This window comes from Erpetoichthys calabaricus, chromosome 17 (genome assembly GCF_900747795.2).
Source record: "Erpetoichthys calabaricus chromosome 17, fErpCal1.3, whole genome shotgun sequence".
Lineage (NCBI taxonomy): Eukaryota > Metazoa > Chordata > Cladistia > Polypteriformes > Polypteridae > Erpetoichthys > Erpetoichthys calabaricus.
In genome coordinates, this window is record NC_041410.2 from 30,059,963 (window position 1) to 30,084,864 (window position 24,902).

The window sequence follows — 24,902 nt, forward strand, 5'->3', positions numbered from 1 at the left end:
CCCTGCTAGCCGCTGCCAAGAGTTGATTCTACAATAAAATAAAAATAAAAAGAGATATAACCTTGGAGGTCAATCATCTCTCCGAAAGCGGATAGTAGAGGTCACGTAGTATATGTGTACCAAATTTCAGTCCAATAGGTCAAACAGTTTGCGTGCTACAGGTGATTTAAAATCCTGGACAGACAAACGAACAGCCACGGTAGTATATTATATATATATAATATACAGTGCATCCGGAAAGTATTCACAGCGCATCACTTTTTCCACATTTTGTTATGTTACAGCCTTATTCCAAAATGGATTAAATTCATTTTTTTCCTAAGAATTCTACACACAACACCCCATAATGACAACGTGACAAAAGTTTACTTGAGGTTTTTGCAAATTTATTAAAAATAAAAAAACTGAGAAATCCCTTGTACATAAGTATTCACAGCCTTTGCTCAATACTTTGTCGATGCACTTTTGGCAGCAATTACAACCTCAAGTCTTTTTAAATATGATGCCACAAGCTTGGCACACCTATCTTTGGCCAGGTTTGCCCATTCCTCTTTGCAGCACCTCTCAAGCTCCATCAGGTTGGATGGGAAGCGTCGGTGCACAGCCATTTTAAGATCTCTCCAGAGATGTTCAATCGGATTCAAGTCTGGGCTCTGGCTGGGCCACTCAAGGACATTCACAGAGTTGTCCTGAAGCCACTCCTTTGATATCTTGACTGTGTGCTTAGGGTCGTTGTCCTGCTGTAAGATAAACGGTCGCCCCAGTCTGAGGTCAAGAGCACTCTGGAGCAAGTTTTCATCCAGGATGTTTCTGTACATTGCCGCAGTCATCTTTCCCTTTATCCTGACTAGTCTCCCAGTCCCTGCCGCTAAAAAACATCCATATAGCATGGTGCTGCCACCACCATGCTTCACTGTAGTGATGGTATTGGCCTGGTGATGAGTGGTGCCTGGTTTCCTCCAAACGTGATGCCTGGCATTCACACCAAAGAGTTCAATCTTTGTCTCATCAGACCAGAGAATTTTCTTTTTTATGGTCTGAGAGTCCTTCAGGTGCTTTTTGGCAAACTCCAGGTGGGCTGCCATGTGCCTTTAACTAAGGAGTGGCTTCCATCTGGCCACTCTACCATACAGGCCTGATTGGTGGATTGCTGCAGAGATGGTTGTCCTTCTGGAAGGTTCTCCTCTCTCCACAGAGGACCTCTGGAGCTCTGACAGAGTGACCATCGGGTTCTTGGTCACCTCCCTGACTAAGGCCCTTCTCCCCCGATCGCTCAGTTTAGATGGCCGGCCAGCTCTAGGAAGAGTCCTGGTGGTTTCGAACTTCTTCCACTTACGGATGATGGAGGCCAATGTGCTCATTGGGACCTTCAAAGAAGCAGAAATGTTTCTGCAACCTTCCCCAGATTTGTGCCTCGAGACAATCCTGTCTCGAAGGTCTACAGACAATTCCTTTGACTTCATGCTTGGTTTGTGCTCTGCCATGAACTGTCAACTGTGGGACCTTATATAGACAGGTGTGTGCCTTTCCAAATCATGTCCAATCAACTGAATTTACCACAGGTGGACTCCAATTAAACTGTAGAAACATCTCAAGGATGATCAGGGGAAACAGGATGCACCGGAGCTCAATTTTGAGATTCATGGCAAAGGCTGTGAATACTTATGTACATGTGATTTCTCAGTTTTTTTATTTTTAATAAATTTGTAAAAACCTCAAGTAAACTTTTTTCACATTGTCATTATGGGGTGTTGTGTGTAGAATTCTGAGGAAAAAAATTAATTTAATCCATTTTGGAATAAGGCTGTAACATAACAAAATGTGGAAAAAGTGATGCGCTGTGAATACTTTCCGGATGCACTGTATATATACACACACAGTGCCCTCCACTATTATTGGCACCCCTTGCAAAAATTAGTAAGAAGGGTTAGAATAAAATCACTGTTTGCTGAAGAACCATCATCTTGCACTGAAAAAATGACAAACATCTGACTTTTAATTGAAACAAGTTCTTTCAAAGAAAAATGAAGCCCTCATCAAGAAATAAATATTTTTAACAAAAACACATGTGCCACAATTGTTGGCAGAGTATAGCATCAAGTCAGTGAAACTTCAGGGATATTGATCTGGTCAGTTAAGTAGCAGATGAAGCGATCCCCAAAACAGGAATGGTTTAACAGGTGGAAGCCATCCATCCATCCATCCATCCATTTTCCAACCCGCTGAATCCGAACACAGGGTCACGGGGGTCTGCTGGAGCCAATCCCAGCGAGGCCACTGATATTTTTCTCTCCTCATCTTTTCTGACTGTTTTTTCACTAGTTTTGCATTTGGCTACAGTCAGTGTCACTACTGGTAGCATGAGGCGATACCTGGACCCTACAGAGGTAGTCCAACTTCTCCAGGATGGCACATCAATACGTGCCATTGCCAGAAGGTTTGGTGTGTCTCCCAGCACAGTCTCAAGGGCATGGAGGAGATTCTAGGAGATCGGTAGTTACTCTAGGAGAGCTGGACAGGGCCGTAGAATGTCCTTAACCCATCAGTAGGACTGGTATCTGCTCCTTTGGGCAAGGAGGAGCAGGATGAGCACTGCCAGAGCCCTATAAAATGACCTCCATCAGGCCACTAGTGTGAATGTCTCCGACCAAACAATCAGAAACGGACTTCATGAGGGTGGCCTGAGGGTCTGATGTCCTGTAGTGGCCCCTGTGCTCACTGCCCGGCACCGTGGAGCTCGATTGGCATTTGCCATAGATTACCAGAATTGGCAGGTCCATGAGTGGCACCCTGTGCTTTTCACAGATGAGAGCAGGTTCACCCTGAGCACATGTGACAGATGTGAAAGGGTCTGGAGAAGCCGTGGAGAACGTTATGCTGTCTGTAACATCATTCAGCATGACTGGTTTGGTGGTGGGTTAGTGATAGTCTGGGGAGGCATATCTATGGAGGGACGCACAGACCTCTACAGGCTAGATAATGGCACCTTGACTGCCATTAGGTATCGGGATGAAATCCTTGGACCCATTGTCAGACCCTATACTGGTCCAGTGGATCCTGTGTTCCTCCTGGTGCACGACAATGCCCGGCCTCATGTGACGAGAGAATGCAGGCAGTTCCAGGAGGATTAAGGAATTGATACCATTGACTGGCCCCTCACTCGCCTGACATAAATCCAATAGAACAATGCCAGGTTGCACCTCAGACTGTCCAGGAGCTCAGTGATGCCCTGGTCCAGATCTGGTAGGAGATCCCCCAGGACATCATCCGTTGTCTCATTAGGAGCATGCCCTGATGTTGTCAGGCACGTATACAAGCACATGGGGGCCATACAAACTATTGAGTACGATTTTGAATTGTTGCAATGAAATTTCAGCAAAATGGACTAGCCTGACGCATTGTATTTTCACTTTGATTTTTGGGGTGTCTTTGAATTCAGCCCTCTGTAGGTTGATAATTTTCATTTCCATTAAATGATGTGGCATCATTTCGTTCCTAACATATTACCGAGTCCATATCAGTATAGATATCCAGCATGATTTTTTCCCATTGAGATCTCATGTGTTTTCCAAGTGTTCCTTTAATTTTTTTGAGCACTTTATATATATATATATATATATATATTGTGAACACCAGGGGTCGCTGTTGCCCCGTTAGATCCAACAGACAGACGCTGACACCGGATAAAAGCACTAAGAAGTATTCTTTTTATTCTTTTTTCCATCTGCAGTGCCTCCAAAACACCCTAGCCACAGCAAATACAAATAAATCAAAACAGAAACACAATACTTTTCCTCCTCTCCTCCCAGCAGCTCTGTCACACTCCCTCCCAACTCTGGCTCGCCTGCTGGGTTCCCATCCGTCCTTTAAATAGTCTTTGACCTGGAAGTGCCTCTGTCCTTCCGACCACGTGACTGGTTGGCACTTCCGAGTCTAAAAAAGAACAGGGATTTTCTTTAGCCCGGAAGTACTTTGGGGTTTTCATCCTCGTGATTAACTCGTACTTCTGGGCTATACTGAAAGAATATTTCCCCAGGTCCTTTGACAGCTCCTCCTGGTGGCACCCACGGCACCAAGCAGGGCTGTGTGTCCGAACTCCATTTCCCATAGTGCCCTGTGGGAATCCGGGCTAGCACTGCACTCCAGGGAAGCTGCCATCTAGTGTCTTGGGGGAAGCAGTGTTGGCAAGTAGCTGCCTTCCCCCATTCTTGTATTCTAGAGGCGTTCCAGCTGGGTTGAGCTGCCTAGTGTATATATACACTAGGGGGCTCCGCCCCCTGCTTGCTTCGTTCGCCCATCCCCAGGTTTGGTTTACCAGATATACAATTTAAAGAGATTGTTATTTTCATGGGAATTGTTACATATGCATTATTTTCACTTTTACTTTAAAACTTTTGTAAAAACAATATTTGCCCTTTATTTCTGGCCCCGGGCGTGGTTAAATCTGTTTCTTGCGGGACGTATTACGCTGCTCGCGTTGTGAAGGTGGGGGCTGAATGCACACTAAGAAGATGCGGTCAGAACAGTGGCTGTCTTGCTGCTGCTGCTGGTGAGCTCTATGCTCTGCTTGTTGCGCTGCGTGTCGGTCATTTAAAAGCCTGTACACTTCGCGTCTCTGCCGCTCGCGTTGTGGGGATGGAGGGGCTGAACGCACGCTAAGGAGATGCTGTCGGATCATCCGCTGGCTTGCTGCTGCTGCTGGTGAGCTGCATGTTTTGCTTGTTGTTGTTTTAAGAGCTGAGAGCACATGAAGTGTGTCTGCCAAAAGCTATCCAACAACTGCTAGGTTAGATATCTGAGAAGTTGTTTTAAATTGTAAGTAGGGCGTGATGTGCAAAAGTCACCGTCTCACGGGTTTTGCTTCCTAAGGTAGTAATGTCTAGTCTTGTGTGATGACAAAGTGTCTCTCTGAGATGATCACATCTCGCGTGTTGTCAAAGTGTTTCTCTGAGATGATCACGTCACGATCGCTTCGCTCATCCTCTCCGTAGGTGCGCTATGCTCCTGCCACTTTGCGTCTCTCCCACTCGCGTTGTGACGGGGTAGCTGAACGATCGCTTCGCTTAACCCCCCCAGGAGGCGTGATATGCTCCTGCCACTTCGCGTCTCTCCCACTCGCGTTGTGAAGAGGGGGAGCTGAACGATCGGTTTGCTCAACCACCCCTGGAGGTGCGCTACGCTCTTGCCACTTCACGTCTCTCCTGCTCGCGTTGTGAAGGGGGGGAGCTGAACGCTCACTAAGGAGATGCGGACGGATCAGCTGCTGGCTTTGTTCTGCTGCTGCCGAGGTGCGTGTTCTGCTTGTCGCACTGAGTGTCGATCATTTACAAGCCTGTACAGCAGCTGTCCTTTTGTCTCACAGCACTGTCTTGCGTGACGTTAAAGTGTCTCCCGCGTTTTGGCAGATTGTTTTCTGAGAAGATCACGTCTTGTCTCCCTCCCAAGATTTCCCAAGATTTTTTTATAATAGAGAGATGTATGTATGTATGTATAGTATGTATGAATGTGTGTATCTGTGTGTGTGTGTGTGTGTGTGTATGTATGTATGTACATCATCTGCATTTTTGTGTGTCAGGATGCATGTTTTGAATTGTTGTGTGTTACATATACATATTCCTACTGTGATTTAGTGATGTAGCAGTTTTTTTAGGGAGAGGTACCCCCCACCATCTGCTGGCAAAAACCAAAAATGCACTCTCTTCACTGCTGCGTGATTGTGATATGCACAGATGGCAATGAACACAGAGTTGCCACGCCTGCCAACTGTCTCGCATTTCACAAGCTCCTGTCACCTTGCAAGACTTTACTCCCCATATCGATTGCTTTTGCTTTGAAAGTCAAATTGAGCATCTTGTGAATGCTTGTTTCAGGAACTAAAGCTGACATTTGAATTCATGGCAGTGGATTTGTGCAGACTGATTTTGCTCTGCCTTCCAAAGTTTAAATGTCAAGTAAAATGCCTCAGGCCCTAAGAGCTGTTTGCTATTAAAACCCTTGAAAAAACATGTCATACTCCTTTCTACCTGCCAGCTCACTTGGGAGATTGAAATGTGTATTAAAACAGAAGCTAGAATAGCCGTCCATCCCTTGTCAGCACTGCTTATTGAAGCCATGGCCAATCATACAGGTGTAATGTCTAAAATTAATTTTCATTGCTCTGGAGTGTCATTATTAATGTTTGTTGCAACATGGGCTTGTGTTTCTATGAGAATGTGATTTCATTGGAAGATTGTGGTATTACCAGCAAGCACTTTGGTGAGATCTCAAGATGTGTGAAACAGGCACACAGAGTTGTCATATCATTTTAAATGCGTTCTGTTGTTGGCAATAAAAGGAAAGGATTACTGTGTATGTCGAGTTGTGTTTGTAAGCTTTATTTCAGGGTTTCACCTGCACTATGTTCAGACTGACTTTAAGCAAGACTTGCACTGTTAAAAAATAAAACAGCAAAGTTACTTAAACTGAATGTAAAATATATATTTTTAATAATGATATTCTAGCATTACCTGCTGTTTGGGTACATAATAATTAGTACATGTTGGCTAGCTTGTTAATGCCAGAAACTTCGTGAGAGGAACTCAGTTCTTTTCTTTAGGCTTTAATGGTCTTCGAGCAGCAATAAAAGCCATTGGAGGCCAGTTCTCTGTATTAAAATGCATAGGAAGAAGCGATGAAACATGATTTGTGACCCGAGTGATTGCATGCTTTTCCATCTCATCAGGAGAAGCCCTCCCCACCCCCAAAACCCACCCCCCCACCACCAGCCCTGACAGTTGGAAGTCACTCTTCTGTCTCATCTGCAATCATAACTCTTTCCCCTTGAGGAATGTTTCAATTAGGTGCACAATTGCCTTGGTAGGGCCCTGGGGACCCCTTCTCATAGCTGCCTCAATCAGTATCTCCTAATCATCTTGGCCCCCTCTCCTTCAGAAAGGGGCATCCGCGGCGATTGTGTGGACATTAAGAGGTACAAAACAGCAGCAGAAAGGCTGCATTACATATTGGTTCTTCAAAGACACCTACCCACATGCAGAGTAAAGGTATTAAAGGTACGTACTATACCACATAGGCCTACTGCATGTGTCTTTACACTAACACCTGAAAAAGAAATTTCTCAGGTGAAAGATACACCTATATGAGAATGTTGCTTCTATTTACAAATAAATAATGACGATCAAAATGTTAAAAAAGGCAATCGAATAATAATTATACTGTTTGTCTTAATTTTATATACAGTGCAAAAATTCAGTTTTAGAAGTTTACAAAAAGGAAACATGAATTGTGCCTTTTTAGTAGGCCATTCAGTTTGGAATTTATTTTGTACGATTACAGCATGCCTTAAATTGAATCAGTGTTAATAGTCAGTCCTATATATGGCTATAAATGTGCAGAAAACTGCTCAAAAAGGAATGCACCATGTACTGAATGGATTCTGGGGGAGGCTGAAAGTGAAGACACTAATATATACGATCAACGCAGCCAGGTTTCACATATTCAGGAACATTAACTTTACGATTCTATTGTGATAATAGCTGAAAGTATAAAAATGAATTGTTTCTTATCAGCAGATTACACTCACAATAATCCTTGCATTTATTTGTACTGTTAGAGATTTACGAACTGATACTCAATTTTTATTATCTAAAGATAAGTAATTATTTAGTATATTTTAAGAAATTGGGCAAGGACGTTTGCCTCAAATGCCTCCGTACAGTTTCTTGCTACAGGTTTTGCTCTCTCTGGGCAAACAAGATTACAATCTTAGGTTTTGCAGGGCTTTGTTTAAAAATGAAACATAAATCAGGTGTTGATACACCAGCTAATGGGGAAAGGAGCAGCAATTGAGATGAGAATCTGGCTGCTGCAGTGATAATGTTTGGGAGGGGGCCTACTCTTATATTGATAATAAATTATAATGTTACAATGTGACACATCATTCTTCATCCTGCATAATCCAATTCAGGTTTTGGGGTGGGTAGAACCAGTACCAGGAGCTTTGGGAACAAGATAAGAACCGACTCCAGACAAGGAATATGTTCATTGCAAGACTCTGTAATACACACAAAGCAAGTTTCTAATCCCAAATTCATCTTACTCACATTTATTTGAGTTGTGGAATGGAAAACCAGAGGATTAGGAGAGAAACTCAAACAGCCACAAGATAACTTGGAAAATCTTCAGAGATATCTGCTGCACACATAATTCAAACCCAGGATGGTGAGTCCATTGTCCAACAATCCTAATCATTGTGTTGTCCCCAGTTAAACTGAAAAGAGGTCCAACATGGCTCTGTTTAAGAGAGACATTTATAAAGCCATTCATGCCAAACTCAATCCTAAATTTCTATAGATAACAAAATTAAGGCAGATATAGGAAGCTTTTTTTCCTAATCTGCTACTATGAATATTGTGGCAAGAATGTTACTTGATTAGGGTTGCTTTGATTGCCAGCAGCGGGATTTAAACCCACACTCTTGTAATTTGTAACTCCTCAGTATTTGTGTACACTCAGATTGCACACAATTTTAAAATGCCAAAGTGGAAATTCATATATGCAGGCACTTTTTACTTTAAATTGAAATTGAGGTTTAATAATTACTGTAAGACCAAATAAATGATTTCAGCCATACAATGAAAGCTCATCACTTGGCTAGACAAGCCTTAGTCCCAGTCGAATAAGTCTGTCTGCTCTAATGCTTCATTGGAAAATTTTTAAAGAGGATTTTGTAAAGGAGAATGGTGCTTATTGTCCCAAATTCCCTTCATCAAGCAGTCTTGGCAGGACGCCTACAGGCGCAGCAACGTGGCTACTTATCATCTTAGTGTAAATGGGTGATTACATTGTACATTCTGACCAAAGCAAATCGATTAGAAAGAGATGCTCAAATACTGCATGAAACAGAATATGTAGTGGTGGTGACTGACACTTCTAGTCATTTTTATTCTGAGGAGATTATAGGATCTGAAGAGAAATTAATATTAATAATGCAGGATTGATCATTGAAACGAATTGCTCTGACAAATACTGTTAAAGACTGAATCATAATTTTAAAACCAGAAATCATTGCTGATATTCTTCAAAGGCATTTCAAATCATTTTTTCCTGGTTGAAATTAAAGTAGGGCTATTAAAGGAATTGCTTAGACTACCATGACCCCTACTGGCAGACATTTACCATATGGCCTGTCCTGCAGTTAATTACATGCAACTAATTAATCAGTCACCTTTTTATTGTTTTTTTTTAAGTGCATTTAGAGACAAGTAACTGCATAACTAAATATTTTATTTTTATTTATGTAGGATGCACAGCAGTTTAACAACAACTGCTAATTTCAAACACAAAGACTGGAGGATTGATGTTTTTTGAGAATGGACTAAGCAAAGTATATTTTACATCTGTCTTTTCACTGCCTAAATTCTCAGGGATTTTTCATTTAATATATAAGGGGTTCTGCTGTGTTAGGATTGCAGAGTTTATCAATGTCCTGCACCAAATTCGTCAAGGTCTGGAGGCACGATCAAGGCCTTTCAAAATTGCATGGACAAGTCTGCATAGATAACATCTCACTTAAAATCAAATTGCATATGAGCAATGTAATATCAGTTCAAATTTTACTTACCAGCAATATCTGAAAGTTGAGATTAATGTGTAAAACTTACTTGTTAAATACATCTTCATATTGTAAATAATTTTGTAGTTCTCTGTTTATGCAGAAACCATTTAAATTTGGAGAATCCACTGTCAAGTAACTGATTCCTGAAATACATTACATAAGTGTCATTGTCATAGACAACCAAACTGGCACATGAGATATAAAAACTTGTATCTTATTGCTTGTGCATTCTTTATTCTGTATTTCTATGTGGTGTCCAGTGTGGCTCAATTCAGAATAAGGGAACCTGTGAAAGTGATATGTTTAGGAAAGACTTCTACTTTAGGAAAAAGTGGCTAACTTTTAGCTTTCTCTGGATTGCAGGAGTTGGAGAATTATCGAACAGCAATGCGTAAAATGGCAGAGGATATCATTGCCCTTCGGAAACATGTTGGGAGCCTGGAGTCACACAACAGTCGGCTGCGCAGTGAACTTAGTTTACATCAGGATCTTGGGAGGACACTGTTGGATGACATGGACATTGATGTCATGACTAAGGCGGAGATTGCTGACAGAATCAGTAAATTTTGTATTACCTAAAATGAAATGAAAGTTGTTTTTTATTCACTAGTCATTTTTTTCAAACAGAAACTAACAATGTCTGTATGAGTTGCTTCATTAGAAGGATGAAGCTTTTCTGCTCAAAATAACTGGTACTAATCGATACATTTCACAGGTTGGAAATTATTGACCTTGCAGTCATGACTGGTGTGATCCTCTGATTTAAAATATTCCTTTCTGTCTACAGTAGGTTTGCCTCATACATATATGTAACTATATTGGATGAGGGTATAACAGAAATAGTTTATCTTGCTCAGGAAGAAGAGATGTAATCAGACAAAACAAATGGTTTAGACAACACAAGCCCAAGAAAGAAAGCCTGCTCCGATGTTCTTGAACTTTGTGTTGTCTTGTTCTCTGTGCTCTCCTCACTCTCTGATACGCACTGTAAAATGAATGCAAATTTAGGTATTTATATAAAGGGTCATGGCACTCTGTTTATAGGTGTTGTCACAAAATAGATGAGTGCACACTCTCCCACACAAAGCAAATCTAAAGTTTCTACTCAATCTGAAATCTGTAATTTATATGTGATTAGAAATAGAGGGAGAATGGGCAAACTTCGCACAGACAGTGACCTCTTCAGGATTCAATCCCAAGGTCCTGTGCCTTTGAGGTAACTGCAGTTACAATTGTGCCACCTTATGACTCCAAGCTCAACTTTCGTTAGTGCCTACACTGCTTGCATCAATATGCTGTACAGACACGTATAACGTTACTTAAGTTCTCTAAGGTTGTTTGGAGACCATCATTGTTCAGACAGTTCCTAGTTGGATTAATGTCCAGATTTTGACTGGGCCATTGTAGAAGGTTTATTTTTTTATCCCCTCAAAAATGCCACTGGCAGTATGATTTTTGAAAACAACAGTTCCATTTTCTCCAAAATACAATAAGACCCAAAATGTAAATATTGTTCATATCATTGTATAGAATATTCAACCAATTAATTTCTGACTCACCTGTGTGCCTTATGGAATTCATAGTTGAGATTATTTTTGCTTTATAGTAAGAGAGATGAAAATTAGATTTATCAGCGAGTCAGTGCAGCATCATCAGTTTTGCAGATGTATTACCAGACCAGATAGATAGATAGATATTTTATTAATCCCAATAGGAAAAAGACCAATATGGGGAAGAGGATACTTAAGTTCACGAGCAAAGTTTTTCAGTAAAATTAGCTGAAATTAGATTTACAGAGCTGGGTTCTGGATTGGGGGGTTTACTCTCCATTATAATATAAGGACTTCAGAATAGAGCAACTTATTCTGTGGATAGGTAAGAGCCAGTTGAGGTTTCATTATGCAGTTAGTATGTTGCCCTGGAAATCTCCCACTGGCAGTGTACCATGCACAGCCCAATCTGAGAGTTGAGACACTTTTGTGAGATTATCTCTTTCAATTAGCCTTGAAGCATCTGGAAATCCCTTGAAAGTGGCGGAAAAAGTTGCCAGGGTAAGGCAGCCTCTACTGGCTGGCTTGTCATGTTACCACTGTGACTGTCAATAAAGTGATTTATTTTTTCACAAGTGCCTTCATTTTTCCAAGGTCCCATGAAGGCCAGATATGTAAATCACCTAGGCAGCTGTCATCATATGTAGCAGTCAAATGGTATTCCTGCCCTTTTCACCTATTTGCTCAGTTTGAAGGATACATTGTTATAAACAGATCACGGTTTGTGTTTTATATGCATATTTCTCTGTGCTTTAAAATGTTTTGGTACCTTTTTATAGATCTGTCCCCTAACTTAAACCCAGATTTGTTGTGAATGTTAACTTGTCTTTATGAAGGCATTTTATTAACCAACTGTGTCACTTGACAAAGATTTGTCTATAAACATGGGGAACACCTCTATGTTGTGCAGTGGGGCTCTACTCAGGTAATTACAAAGGCAAAAGAGATCGCACCAGGGCCTCTAGCGGTGTCCTACTTATGGAGTAACTGTTTTGTATTTTTAATTAATATATAAAAATGTTTCAATCATGCTTTAACATAGTTTTCCATATCAAAAAAGTTATATATATATATATGTATGTATGTATGTATGTATGTATGTATGTGTATATATACTGTATATTAAAAATCATACTGTAATATATATATATAAAGAAGAAAAAGTCTAGGCTTTTGAAATAGTATCCAAATGTATGGCATGCATGAATGGGACAAGCAGGAGATTGTGTCTTCATAGCTTTGCCCTGTTATGTTGCAGACAGCTTGAAACGACAGTCCAGATTTATTAAGCAGATTTCAAAGTTACATATCAGCTAATTTCATATTTGACCGTTGTAGTTCCTTCAGTCTGTACTTGCCTGGATTTTAATACTTGGTATTACTTATAAAGAAGTTTGTGCAGTAAAGTTAGACTGAAAGCAAAACTTTTTTCTTATTTTTCCTACTTGATTTGTTTCTAATGAGTTCCTGCTTGCTGCCTGTGGTGCCTTTAGATAAGACGGCCCATTCAAATGCTTTTGCAACTTGATAAGCTTGTTGTGATGAATGCGTTATCTCCTGAAGGACAGACCCTGACCTCAAAGCGCTCTTCTCTTACCAGCTGCTTCTGAAGCACACATTGAGCAGTTCAGTGACTCAGCCTTCTTGCTACTCTGTTTGAAAAATATAATTACTAGCTGCACATTTGCATTTCATTTTTCAGACGTCTTGCAAAGAGATGTGTTATTAACCATTTTGTTTCTTGGATTAATTTTCCGCACATTCTTGGTGCAAAGCCAAACTTCATATGCAAATTGCTGGACTCCCTGTTTTAAAATGTAGGCTCTGCACTGTATAATCTAACAATAATGATATTAATAATAATACATTTTATTTATATAGTGCCTTCCCCATGCTCAAGGCACTTAAAGAGTCTCATAAAGAAACAGCAGGTATATGTAACATTGGATATAGACGTTTGCTGAATAGAACATTAAAACAGATAGGTACAGGATAATACAGTACAAAGGCATTAAATAGAATAAAAGACAATAAACCAGAGTAAAATACTAAATTCAGTACTAAAAGAAAGCCTAGCAAATAACATAATCTGTGATGTAACACACCCAAATTATACTGAGCATCTGGACAGAGAGGAAGACCTGAAAGAGGAGGCAGAATGTCAGGTTAAGTTAAAAGCCTTCCTGAACAGATTCATTTTAAGTTGTTTTTTAAAAGAATGAATGGAGTCAGCTGACCTAATTAATTTTGGAAGGTCTTTCCAAAGTGCGGGTGCTATACAGCTAAAGGACCTGACACCCATAGAGTGCATGTTAGTATGGAACACAACAAGACTGCCAGAATCTGAGGACCTTAGTGGGTGAACAGGAACATAGTGATGGAGATCACTAATGTAGTCCGATGCAAGGCCACTTAAAGCTTTGTAGGTTATTAATAGAGTTTTATATTCAGTCCTGTAAGACACAGGGAGCCAATGGAGGCAAAGCAGAATGGGTTTTATGTGCTCGCTGTTGCTGGTCCGTGTAAGGATTCTTCCAGTAGAGTTTTGAATCAATTGGAGCTGTGATATAAGATTAGAAGCAGCACCTGCCAGTAGGGAGTTAAAATAATCTATGTGGGATATGGTAAAAGCATTGACAAGTTTTTCAGCATTAGAAAAGGAGAGGAATGAGTGAACACAGGATATGTTACGGAGGTAAAAGTAGGAAAGTTTCTTAATGTGGTTTATGTGGGTAGAATAAGAAAGCGAGGAATCAAAAATGACACCAAGATTCCTTGCATTAGAAGAAAGTCTGATTAGATCACCGTCAAGAGTGACTAAGGAGCTTGTTTTCAAGTTGTGCTTTAGTGCCAATCTACGGGTGTTCAGTTTTGTTGCAATTTAATTTTTAAGAGTTCTACTCCAGTTTAGACTATTGTATACATCTATTCATCCTTTATCAAATCTACTTATTTAATTTCAGGGTTGTGTTGGCCACAGCCTAGATTAGCAGGCACAAGGCAGGAACAAACCTAGGATGGGTTACACACACTCGCGGAGTAGCTACACATACTCATATTATACCAACGTACAGTCACCTTTTAATGTTTTTTGAGATGCAGTGTGAAAAACAGAACATCTGAAGGGCATTCCTAGTGTCAGACAGCAAGCAGTGCCAATTAACTACCCAGTGCACATCTTTGGGTTTAGAATATTGCAGGGCTTAGTAAAAGCAAATAGTTTTCTTTTGTATACTGCAGAGTCTTTATGTAAAGCTCCTAGCTGACCCAATAGAAGTCATAGATATTAAAAAGTTTTTGTTGGCTGCAGCTTTGGGTGGGATTGGTTATGGTTCTTCATTATTGCATCCCATGCTAGAGCCCAAAGACTGTCAAAAGAGGAAGAAGGTTATATCTCTAATCCAAATACTTAACCCAGCCTTGACCACCATGGACTATTAAGAGTCAATGCCTTCACTGTAGAATAAGAAAGGATTGAAAAGGAGCAATAAATTATATTCTGCTTACATGCTTAGCAAAAGAGTCTGAGAACTAAGTCTCTGCCAAAGGGTGTGCTAGACAGGGAATCCTGAGCATGCAAAATTATAGCCTTCTCTGCCACTTTAAAATCCAGTTTTCTATCCTGGAAACTAGGGACTCCTTGAGATAATACTTGCATTAGGAGGGACATCCAGTGGGATGGGAGCTATCTTTGACGCCAACACATGATATTCTAGTTAGGGCTGACCTGTGCAGCTCACATGCAGTTTTGAGCCAGAGTTAAATAGTTTAGGGTAGGTGGGTTAATTGTACTCGCTGACTTGAACACTGCTACTTATCTTCTTAGGCACACACAAAGTGATGCTTGAATCTTTGGTTAATGTGAGTGTACAGTATGTGTAAAGTGCTCGTTTTATGAGTGGGAAGAGGTAGTACAGGTAGCGGATTAATGGTCTGTAAAAAAAAGTTTTGATGTTGTAGATATTATTTGTATGATCACAAATAATTTAATTGGTTTACACAGCCTCTCTGAAGGTCAAACTGGCAACTGAGACATCAGAAGTTAAAGCTCAGAAGGATAAAATCCAGCAGCTACAAAATGAACTAATTCGTGTAAGTACATGGCATATGTTCAGGAAAAAAAATATTAAATTTGTCTGTTTTCTAGATTATGAAATGATATTTGTGGATAATTGTTTTGTCCATTTTTAAAACACTGACCAGTTCATCAAAATTTGATGCAAGCTTATGTTTCCATTTATGGGAAGGCTTTATTACATTTGTATATTTGGACAACTTTTTTACTATAAAATATGTTTGAATTATGTTTATGAAAGTATATTCTCTTACAAGCGTAGCCAGTTATTTGTGATTATTGGCAAAGGTTCCCAGCTGCTTAGCTTTTTTCTTTCACTTGAACCATGGAGATTAATCAAAGTTCTTTGTGTCTGTTTGGTTAAATAAAGATAAATATTGATTTGCTACAGAAAAATGACCGGGAAAAAGAGTTGCTGAATCTTCAGAGAGCACACCAGCAGCAGCAGATGGTTCTCCAGAAATACCATGAGCGACTGGCCAGAGTAAAGGGCCTGGAGAGCACAATTCGTCAGCAGGAGAAGGTAGTAGTTTTTTCACATACACATAGAACATTCTTAGACCATACTTGACAACGAATCAGGGTTAGTAATAATAATAATAATTCATTACATTTATATAGCGCTTTTCTCAGTACTCAAAGCGCTATCCACACAGGGAGGAACCAGGAAGCGAACCCACAATCTTCCACAGTCTCCTTACTGCAAAGCAGCAGCACTACCACTGCGCCACCTGTGAGGACATAATAATAATTACTTATTATAAATACATGTACTATATATACACTGAACATCTGGGCACATTGCATTACTTGAAGGTATGACAATACATCAGGAAGGTTTTATTAAGTGGTGATGTGTCTGACATGTCTTCACTTTCCCATTGAAATCCACCCTCATATTCTTGTTAAGAACACGTAAACCTCAAACCTGGAATCATATCAAATGTATTAAACATGAAATCCCTGTACTTAGTGAAACATAATCCCTTTATAACTGTTCCTTAAAACCATAATAGCACAGAGCAGACTTGCACTGCTTACCCTGTTTTTGTGTTGGTGGCTTGCATATAGCAGTTGAAGCAGCTGCTGTAAATCTCTTTCCAAATCAGCCACCCAAAACATTGTTTCTGCATTGTCTGGCCAAATACCTCCTACAGTCTGACTTGCCAATGGGGAGACTATCTGGACAACATGAGTTTCTAAACATTAGGCCAAGTAAAACACAGGTTGATTGATCGCAAGGTGGAAAAGCGGGGGCTGCTGCACAACTCCTCCATTCTTTTCCTGATATGAAAATTGGGTTGCAACAAAAAGCTTTTTTTTTTTTTCTTCTTCTACTATAAATCTTCCTTAGTGCTATGTTTACCCTTGGGAAAGCAAACCAAAAATGTTGTTTTTTTCTACATGAAAAATTTATTACATGTAACAAAAACATGTCAATACCAAAATGTGAACATAAATACAATAGGAAAGGTATGACTAGTGTTCACTGTTGTACTGATGCAGATTTGGTACACGTCCATTGTGTGATATGTTTTGAAATAGTCACGGCCATAGAACCTGACATAGCAATCAGAATTGTAGAAATGTTTCCTTTTGCACTATTTTTATATTTTTTTATTTTGGGTCAGCATTAGAGAGCAGAATGTCTGTGCCTGGTCCTCACAATGAAAATGCAAATTATGTTCCTGTAGGTTATCACAGTGCAAAGCTTAGTGACTTCCACATTTCTCCTGACATGAACATTGGCAGTTGCTGCACTGTGAGCAGTGCTTAGGGTGCTAATGTATTTTTGTCTTTCAAGTTGATTGCAGTTGTTTTGCCTTTTACCCCACTTAGATTCTGCACCCTGCTGCCACATTATGCAATTGAAGTTACCAGGCATATCACAGCAGTTTAGTCGTATAGTACCATGCGTTTCAGTTTCACTATCCATGTCAATGTCAGATGGCCAGCTCACAATGTCATCACTATCACTTGATTGAACAAATGGGTCAGTATTAGTTTGTTCTAAAACTTTCTTTACAGCTTTTCATTTCCAGTTCATTGTGTGTTTTGTTGGAAGGCTCTGCCCCACTCATAAATATAAATGAGTGACCATAGCATGGCAAAAAACATAGAAATTTACATTTTTTCTCGCAGCATGATGTTATTTTATCCATTAGATGGCAAGAGAATACTGTCCCAAGTGTTATTCAGGGTTAACACTTTACATCTGATTGTGACAGCTTAATCCCAGATATATTCTGTCTTAACTATTTATTACATAAAATATCCTTGTCCAAGATGTTTGGGGTTAACTCCAAGAAGGTTAAAGAATGGTAGTGTGCTAAAGTAAAGGAATTAATTGGTCTGATTAAAGAAGTGGTTTAGCAATTCTCACAGCTTATAAGTTGGTTGCCTTATGTGAGTGAGCTCTCTTCCCCCTCTGTGACATGTACAGGTTATCTTAGCGGCGAATTAATTAGTAAAGCTTCAAAATTAAATATTGTAGTTTCCAAATGATGCATGCCATTTCTAATGTTATGTTCACAAGTCATAGCCTGTTAACAAAATGTACTTTTCTTCTTCTTAAATTGGCTGATATTTGAGAATAGTATTCTCAAATATCAGCCAATTTAAGAAGAAGAAAAGTACATTTTGTTAACAGGCTATGACTTATGCACATAACATTAGAAATGGCATGCAACTGTACCTCATGTTAACATGTCATGGAATTGTCAGATCTGTATTATATATCATGTGAATTGTTTTTATCATTGTGGTGTTACTTTACTAATATCCATCAAAATAAATCTGTGCACAATATTATGATTGTAAAAGATAAACAGAATTTTAAATATTGTTGATAGCAACACTAATCATTTAATACAGTGGGGAACTGAATAGTGTATATATTCCAGAGACTGAATAGTCAGTGCCCAGAATCTCCAAAAGAAAGATATAGCACATGTAGCATTGTTCCTTGCCTATAAGATAATATCACTGTATTACAGGTCATTGAGAAAATGGAAAAGGTGTTGGACACGAAGCTGAAAGAGAAAAAGAAGGGTTTGTCAGAAACATCAAAAAAGCTGAAAGGTGAGACATCTGGTTGTGCTTGATGTTACAGTCTTGTGAACAGCTGAGGGTTGAAAGGAGTCAGAATAATATAATGAGCAAATGTGTTTAAATATTTACTAAATTTGTATACTGCGGTGGGCTGGTGCCCTGCCCGGGGTTTGTTCCTGCCTTGTGCCCTGTGTTGGCTGGGATTGGCTCCAACAGACCCCCGTGACCCTATAGTTAGGATATAGTGGGTTGGATAATGGATGGATGGATAAATTTATATACCAGTCGATCACAGGACCCAACAACATGCAAATTTACAATGGGAAATTATCCTAACATGCACATCTTTGCACATGAGTAAAATATGCTAACTCTACACAGATTGTGACCAGGATTGGGATTTGAACCCAGGCCTCTAAATCTGTGACACAGCAGTGCCGAGCACTGAGCCAACTTGCTAATAACTAAAGCTAGATTGGTGTAGAATTGGCCTTAACAAAGGCCAATATATTCATATATATCCACAGCATATTTGTCCATCTATGCAATAAATCCTGAGTATTTATAGGGTTCTTCCATTAATTCTACACTATATTTTTCTCCCTCTTTCTTTCTATTTATCAATTGAGTATGAGGGTGTCAACGTATTTGCAAGGATGAAGACAGATGTTGCTTTATGTCGATTAACAGTGCTGTTATTGGATGGGGGAGCAGCTTACTTGGCAGATGTTGATCTGACCGTATACCATGTCCATGCTCCCATTCCATTTCAACTAAAGCAACTTTTTTAGGTGCTGTCACTTTGGCTAATAGAAACAACTGTCATTCAATTTGAAAGACAGCTATAAACTATTTGGGTTAACTGAAATGAGGCCTGTTTCACCATAGCAAGAAAAAGTAAATGTTAGTTTTCTTCAGCGTTCCCTCAATTATGCATATGAAAACTTTAAATGACACAGAAAGAAACGGGAGCAAGAGACACAAACAATGGTGACTGTACAGGAGAGTAGCTGATTCTTGTCAAAAGCCTTACCCTGATATTGAGTGAAATGTTTTTGTTACTATCAGGAAATGAAGAGAATATCTGGAAGGAGGTGGAATCTGCTCTGGCAGCTGAGAACTCACGACTTAGAGCTGAGTTGGAGAAGATACGCTCTCAGGCTGTACCTACCATTATCCAGTTGCCTCCAAAGGTAAGTAAACTGGAAGTAAGCACTGGAGAGAAGTGGCAGCATATGACTCCAGCCACAAGAAAGAGGAATTTATTCTAGTTGGCTTCAAGCATGTGGCCTGTACAGTACTTGACTATTGCGCTCATGAAACATGTCTAAGACACTTGTCATTTATAAATGTTATTATTTAAAACATTTCTCGAATATACAGTAACAGTTTTCAAACAAATTGTGTTTTCACTCAGTTGTCCATGATTAGAGTGAGTTAGGAAAAAATTCAAATCAAGTAGGTGTGTGTACTAGGAGCCAAGTGTGGATCATTGCCATCAGAAAGCATTGACTTAAACAAGGACATGCAGTTTTCCAGCCAATTAATAGCATTAAACATCATGGTCAGAGCCTTAAACTTCCCTTTTAATCAAATTTATACATAATGTAACATTTTTTTACTGTAAAATAAGCCCTGGAAAAAGTCAAAAAGGCTTTGACAATCTTAAAAGTTAGCCATGGAAAGAAGCTTTTAAAATATAACTTTACAAATTATCTGAATGTCTCATTGTGATCCAATTTGCCAGCTTGAAGCCTGACAGGATAACATCGGACTCCTAACAAAATTCACCCCTCCATTTTGGATCGTTTTTAGTTTAGTTTGTGGTTTTGGAGTCTATCCCAATAGCACTGGGGATAAGGCAGGGGTGCACTCATCTACACTCCCACACACAGTCATACCAGGTCAAGTTAGTGTTGCCAATTAACTTAATACACGTCTTTTGAGTGCAGGCGGAAAACCAGAGTTGTCATCATACCATACCACTCAAAAAAAAGTCTGGGGAGCTATTGTACAGAAAAATTAGAAAGCAGTGTGATTCTGCCATCCCTCACCAAGAATAGACAGAAGGGCACACATCAATAAAGGCTTTTGAAAGAAAGTAAGATAAAATGTGGTAATGGAAGAAATTAATGTAAATTTTTGTGTGTTTTAAAATTATTCTGTGTCCAACTGCAATATCTTTTCTTGCTGAGAAAAAAATGCTGTGCTGCAAAGCATAATGAAGGTATTATGTTAACTAAAAACTGCCCTGTCTCACAAATCCTTATCTCCCTTTTACATGTCAATGGGTATCATCAGCAACAGGACTGGTTCTCGGATGCAGAAAAACTAAGCTTGCTGGCCAAGTTGGAAAAGGCTCAAGGGCGAATAGAGTCCTTGGAAATGCAGGTATTCCTCACCTTAATCCTCCCACTTCTGATGAGACATCTGGCAAAAGTTAATATGTGCAGTTGTGATTCATTCTCCAGAAAACCTTTACTGTTCTCAAAGTGGATATTTGTTTGTTGTAGTTGACAACATTAATTAACATAAATCTGTCATCCATGTAATAAGTACAAACAAGTCAAATAAACTGTCACATGCCGTCAGCAGTACAGCACCTGTAGTCTCTAACTCATTATGCAATTTGACATGCAGTGTAATTCAGACACCCTTACTTTTTCACATTTTGTTATGTTGCAGCCTTATGCTAAAATCATTTTAAGTAATTTTTTTTTACCTCCTCAAACAACACTGAATGCCTCAGAATGGCAAAGTGAAAACAGGATATAAGAAGTTTTTGCAAATTTATTAAAAATAAAAAACAGAGATATCGCAATGGCTGAAGTACACAAACCCTTTAGTTGGTACTTAGTTAAAGCAGCTTTAGAAGTGATCACAGCTTCGATTCTGCTTGGGTTTGACATGGCGAGATTTACACACCTCAATTTGGGAATTTTCTGTCATTCTTTTCTGTTGATCCTCTCAAGCTCTGTCAGGTTGGATGGAGACCATCAGTGGACAGCTATAATCGGGTCTCTCCATAGATGTTCAATTGGGTTCAAGTGCATGTAAGAACTATTACAGGAGGATCTTAAAGGTGTGTTTTTAGACATGCAAATCTTACCCTAAATTGAGTAACTTTTTTCATTTGAATTGATATGAAAACTTGTCAATGCTTAGCAACAGCCTTCAAAGATAGATGTTGTTATTATTACATGGTGGCATAAGATACTCTTATTGCCCATTCTGCTAACCCCTATGCTGCCTTCAGCCATTACACAAATAGAGTGTTCAAGGTGGGAATCACAACTACAAGTGCCTGTGTGCTTATATTTGTACTCTTTTAGGTACAAACAGATGTTGTTGAAATAGGGCAAATTCCACGCACAGGGTTGTGTGGGGTTGAGGGCAGATCACACCACAGAACAGCAAATGGCACTTTCCCCTGCCTTCACCTGCTGGTCATACAAGTTACTCACAGAACCTGACTAGGAGTTCATTTTTGTTCTAGTGTCATTACACAGAATAAAATCTGACAGGTAAGGAGTTACTTCACTTAGTGAACTCATTGCAAATAAAATGAACGTTTAAACACTACATTGAAAGTACATGTATGGTTATGGAACTGCAGGGAGTTCCTGATGAAAGAAGCATTTAACTATGTCCTAGATATTCAGTAGTTCCACAATGCAGAGCTGGAAAGGTCTGAGCAAAGTTCTGAACCTAGTTATTAAGAAAACTGAACTTGTATGCATTGGGCAAGACAAGACTGAATGCATTATCTTATGTGTTTTGCTTTGTTTCAGGAGTTACTCTGACCTCCACTGAAGGCCAGTTATGTCACTGGTTAGAAAGAATAGTACTTATTAAGTGTGGTTCATCCTTTCTTCATCTCTTTGTTTTGTATTCCCATGGTTTCTGCAACCAGCAAATTCACTAAGTTCAGCTCAGTGAATAAAGGTTCAGCTACTGAAAGCAGAACTAAAAAAGTATTCACCACATGGTAAAATGGGCTTTCTAAAGCCAGCCTTTTGCTTAAGAGATTCAAATATGAGACAAAAAAAATGTATCTTAAACTGTTAATTGTTCCCACACTGATAAGTTGATAAGGTGACTGATTATTTACACTCAACATTTAATTTAGCTTGAAGAGAATGCAAGAAGATGGGGCAGAGAGAAGCAGGACTTAATGACAAGACTCACTGAACATGACCACGGATTTGCACGCACATCCACAATGATTTTACATGACTTTCCTCTGGTGAGTATTTAATATCTCATGCATGTATAGCAATGCTGTCCCCAGGAGCACAGCATCACTGATGCCTATATTCAAATATTGAACATTGCATGAGGTCATCTGGACAGTCAGAAGTCACTTAATATATAGAAAAACACACATTTCAAATAATTTTCATACATTTCTCATTAAATCTTTAATCACCAAGCAGATGTTATAAAAGTATGTCATGGTAGGGTATGTGTATCAGCTCTCTGTAGTGGACTGGTGTCCTATTTGGGAATTGCTAAAGCATTTTGATAGCTGCTATAGTAATAGAGACTGCACAAGGAAAACTGGATACAGAAAATATCACTGTAGGTTTTCTCCGGGCACTTCATGTTAGGTTGATTAGCTGTTCTATGTAGCCCACTGTATGCAATGTACTGGCTCCATATCCAGTACTGTTTCCTGTTTTATGGCCAGTACTGTTAAAATGGGCTCCAATATCACCCCTCCCTCCTAAACTTGGGGCTCTAAAAATGAGTTAAGTGTGTTTTAGAATGTGTGTACTTTGTGATGATGTTTAATGCAAATTTCATAATATTTATTTGAATTGCTCCAGTCAAATTAGAAAATATTTTGTATTTGTGATTTGCAGAAAAATGCCTCGGATTCCCTCCTAAACCATAATAGACACAGGAAGCTGGATCCTTTAACATAACACTTGGATCGCCATCTCCACAACTATAATCAATGCATGAAAAATTAATTTTGTTTAACATTTATAAAACACAGGTATGCTGTAAGCAACATGTATAAAGATTAAAGTTGTTTTCTTATGTCTTATATTTATACAAAATATATTCAGTTTTATAAACAACATTTGTTTGTTTTATTTTCAGCACATGGAAACAAAATTTAAGTAATTCTTTGGTAACATGAAAAAAGGGACATATTATCCATTCATTTCCAGAATTCAGTAAGGATGCAACAAACTCATCTACTTAGAAAGACATTGCATGCTCTCTCTTTCTCATATACTTAATATAACATGTGCTTTTGTAAATATACCCTCAATTTGAACACATTTGTCTTTCCTGTGGTGGGAGGAGCTGGGATTGAAGTGTGTCAGGTTAATACAACACCCTTTTCAGGCTCTTTTCTTTGACCCTTCATTGAAATAAGTGGATTTGTTTTAGCTTTCTATTACTGTTGGTCTTTAAGAGAAGATGAAGCCAAAAGCATAATTTAAACAACTAGTTTAATCTATACACCAACCAGATCTCAAAACATTGCAATATCCTTTCATCCACCTGTTATATACACCTTATAAACAGGATTACTCAACTGTGACTCTCCCCTTCAGAACACAGCATGCCAGTTTTCAATTCCAGGTTATAGCAGACTTGTCTTGTTAAGCATTATTTTTACAGAATTAAAGGCTGAAACTAGTTAAAGCTTGGCTGTTCATGTTAATGTGAGCAAAAATGTACTGGTGTCAAATATATGCAAACAATGACAGGAATTCATATTAAAACCTGAAAAATAGCCCAATTCTCTGTTCCTTAGAACATAAGTAGAAGCAGAATACCCCCTTTGGCCACTTTGTAAAGTATGTTTGCTGCTAAGGTTAAAATCACAGTTAGTAATGCTAACATTTTGATGGTTGTAATGGATAATCTGTCTACTTATTAAGTCAACTCTATACTTCCCGGCAACTGAACATGAAAACCAAAACCTATACTGCATATGAAGATCAGAAAATAAGAACCGCATTTGAAGGCAAATACGAGTGCAAACATAAAAGTTGCTATTCTGCTAAGTGAATTTGTGTTCAGGGTATATTTACAAAAAATACAGTATGCCTTATATGGGGTAGAGAGAATAAGAGATATGCAGGTGCACATTCTGAATGTAAAGAGAGCATATTTACTAAATAGATGGAGAACACTTGACTCAACTATGTTCAAAGTCAAAAAAAGTCCATTTGAGAAGGCATAAAGGGTACATTTTCACTATGACAATTTCCTTTACAGAGGTCGCAAGGTCAATAAAATGGGTTTTTCAGGAATAAGGATAAGTTCAAAGGTGCTCTTCACATCCACGTATCTTTGTTTTTCTATCCTGAAGTTCCGAAGAATCTGCAAATGCATTTTAAAAGCAAGGTGTTAGAAGTGCTCCTCCTGGTTTTTGTTTTCAGAACACACTACCTAAATTCTTAGGTGGGCTTAACTTTTTTTGCTTTTTAGTTGCATCAAGCTAACCGCTCCTCTTGTAGTCTTAGAAATGTTACAAGAAAGGCTAATAGTGTCCATGAACATGGAAGATCTGTTGCTGTATTTATTCAGTTAGAGGAGTTCTGAAAGGGGTGCCTTGCTTTGCCTTGTTAAATCAACAGTTTCATTC

At 39.0% G+C, this 24,902-nt stretch overlaps 2 protein-coding genes across 4 annotated transcripts in view; one reads left to right on the forward strand and one right to left on the reverse strand.

The window, feature by feature from the left end:
• ccdc33 (coiled-coil domain containing 33) overlaps positions 1-23,376 on the forward strand; it is a 309,934-nt gene extending 286,558 nt beyond the window's left edge. For both annotated transcript variants that reach the window (XM_051920613.1, XM_051920615.1), the window contains exons 19-26: positions 9,977-10,172; positions 15,167-15,255; positions 15,630-15,761; positions 18,235-18,319; positions 19,358-19,482; positions 20,591-20,680; positions 22,419-22,535; positions 23,155-23,376. In XM_051920613.1, the coding sequence (XP_051776573.1) occupies positions 9,977-10,172; positions 15,167-15,255; positions 15,630-15,761; positions 18,235-18,319; positions 19,358-19,482; positions 20,591-20,680; positions 22,419-22,535; positions 23,155-23,217 (897 nt within the window). In that variant the 3' untranslated portion in view covers positions 23,218-23,376. The remainder of the gene's footprint in view (positions 1-9,976; positions 10,173-15,166; positions 15,256-15,629; positions 15,762-18,234; positions 18,320-19,357; positions 19,483-20,590; positions 20,681-22,418; positions 22,536-23,154) is intronic.
• An 88-nt stretch (positions 23,377-23,464) lies between these two features.
• The window catches only part of LOC114668231 (cholesterol side-chain cleavage enzyme, mitochondrial), a 39,074-nt gene continuing 37,636 nt past the window's right edge, over positions 23,465-24,902 (reverse strand). For both annotated transcript variants that reach the window (XM_028823900.2, XM_028823901.2), the window contains one exon: positions 23,465-24,637. In XM_028823900.2, the coding sequence (XP_028679733.2) occupies positions 24,527-24,637 (111 nt within the window). In that variant the 3' untranslated portion in view covers positions 23,465-24,526. The remainder of the gene's footprint in view (positions 24,638-24,902) is intronic.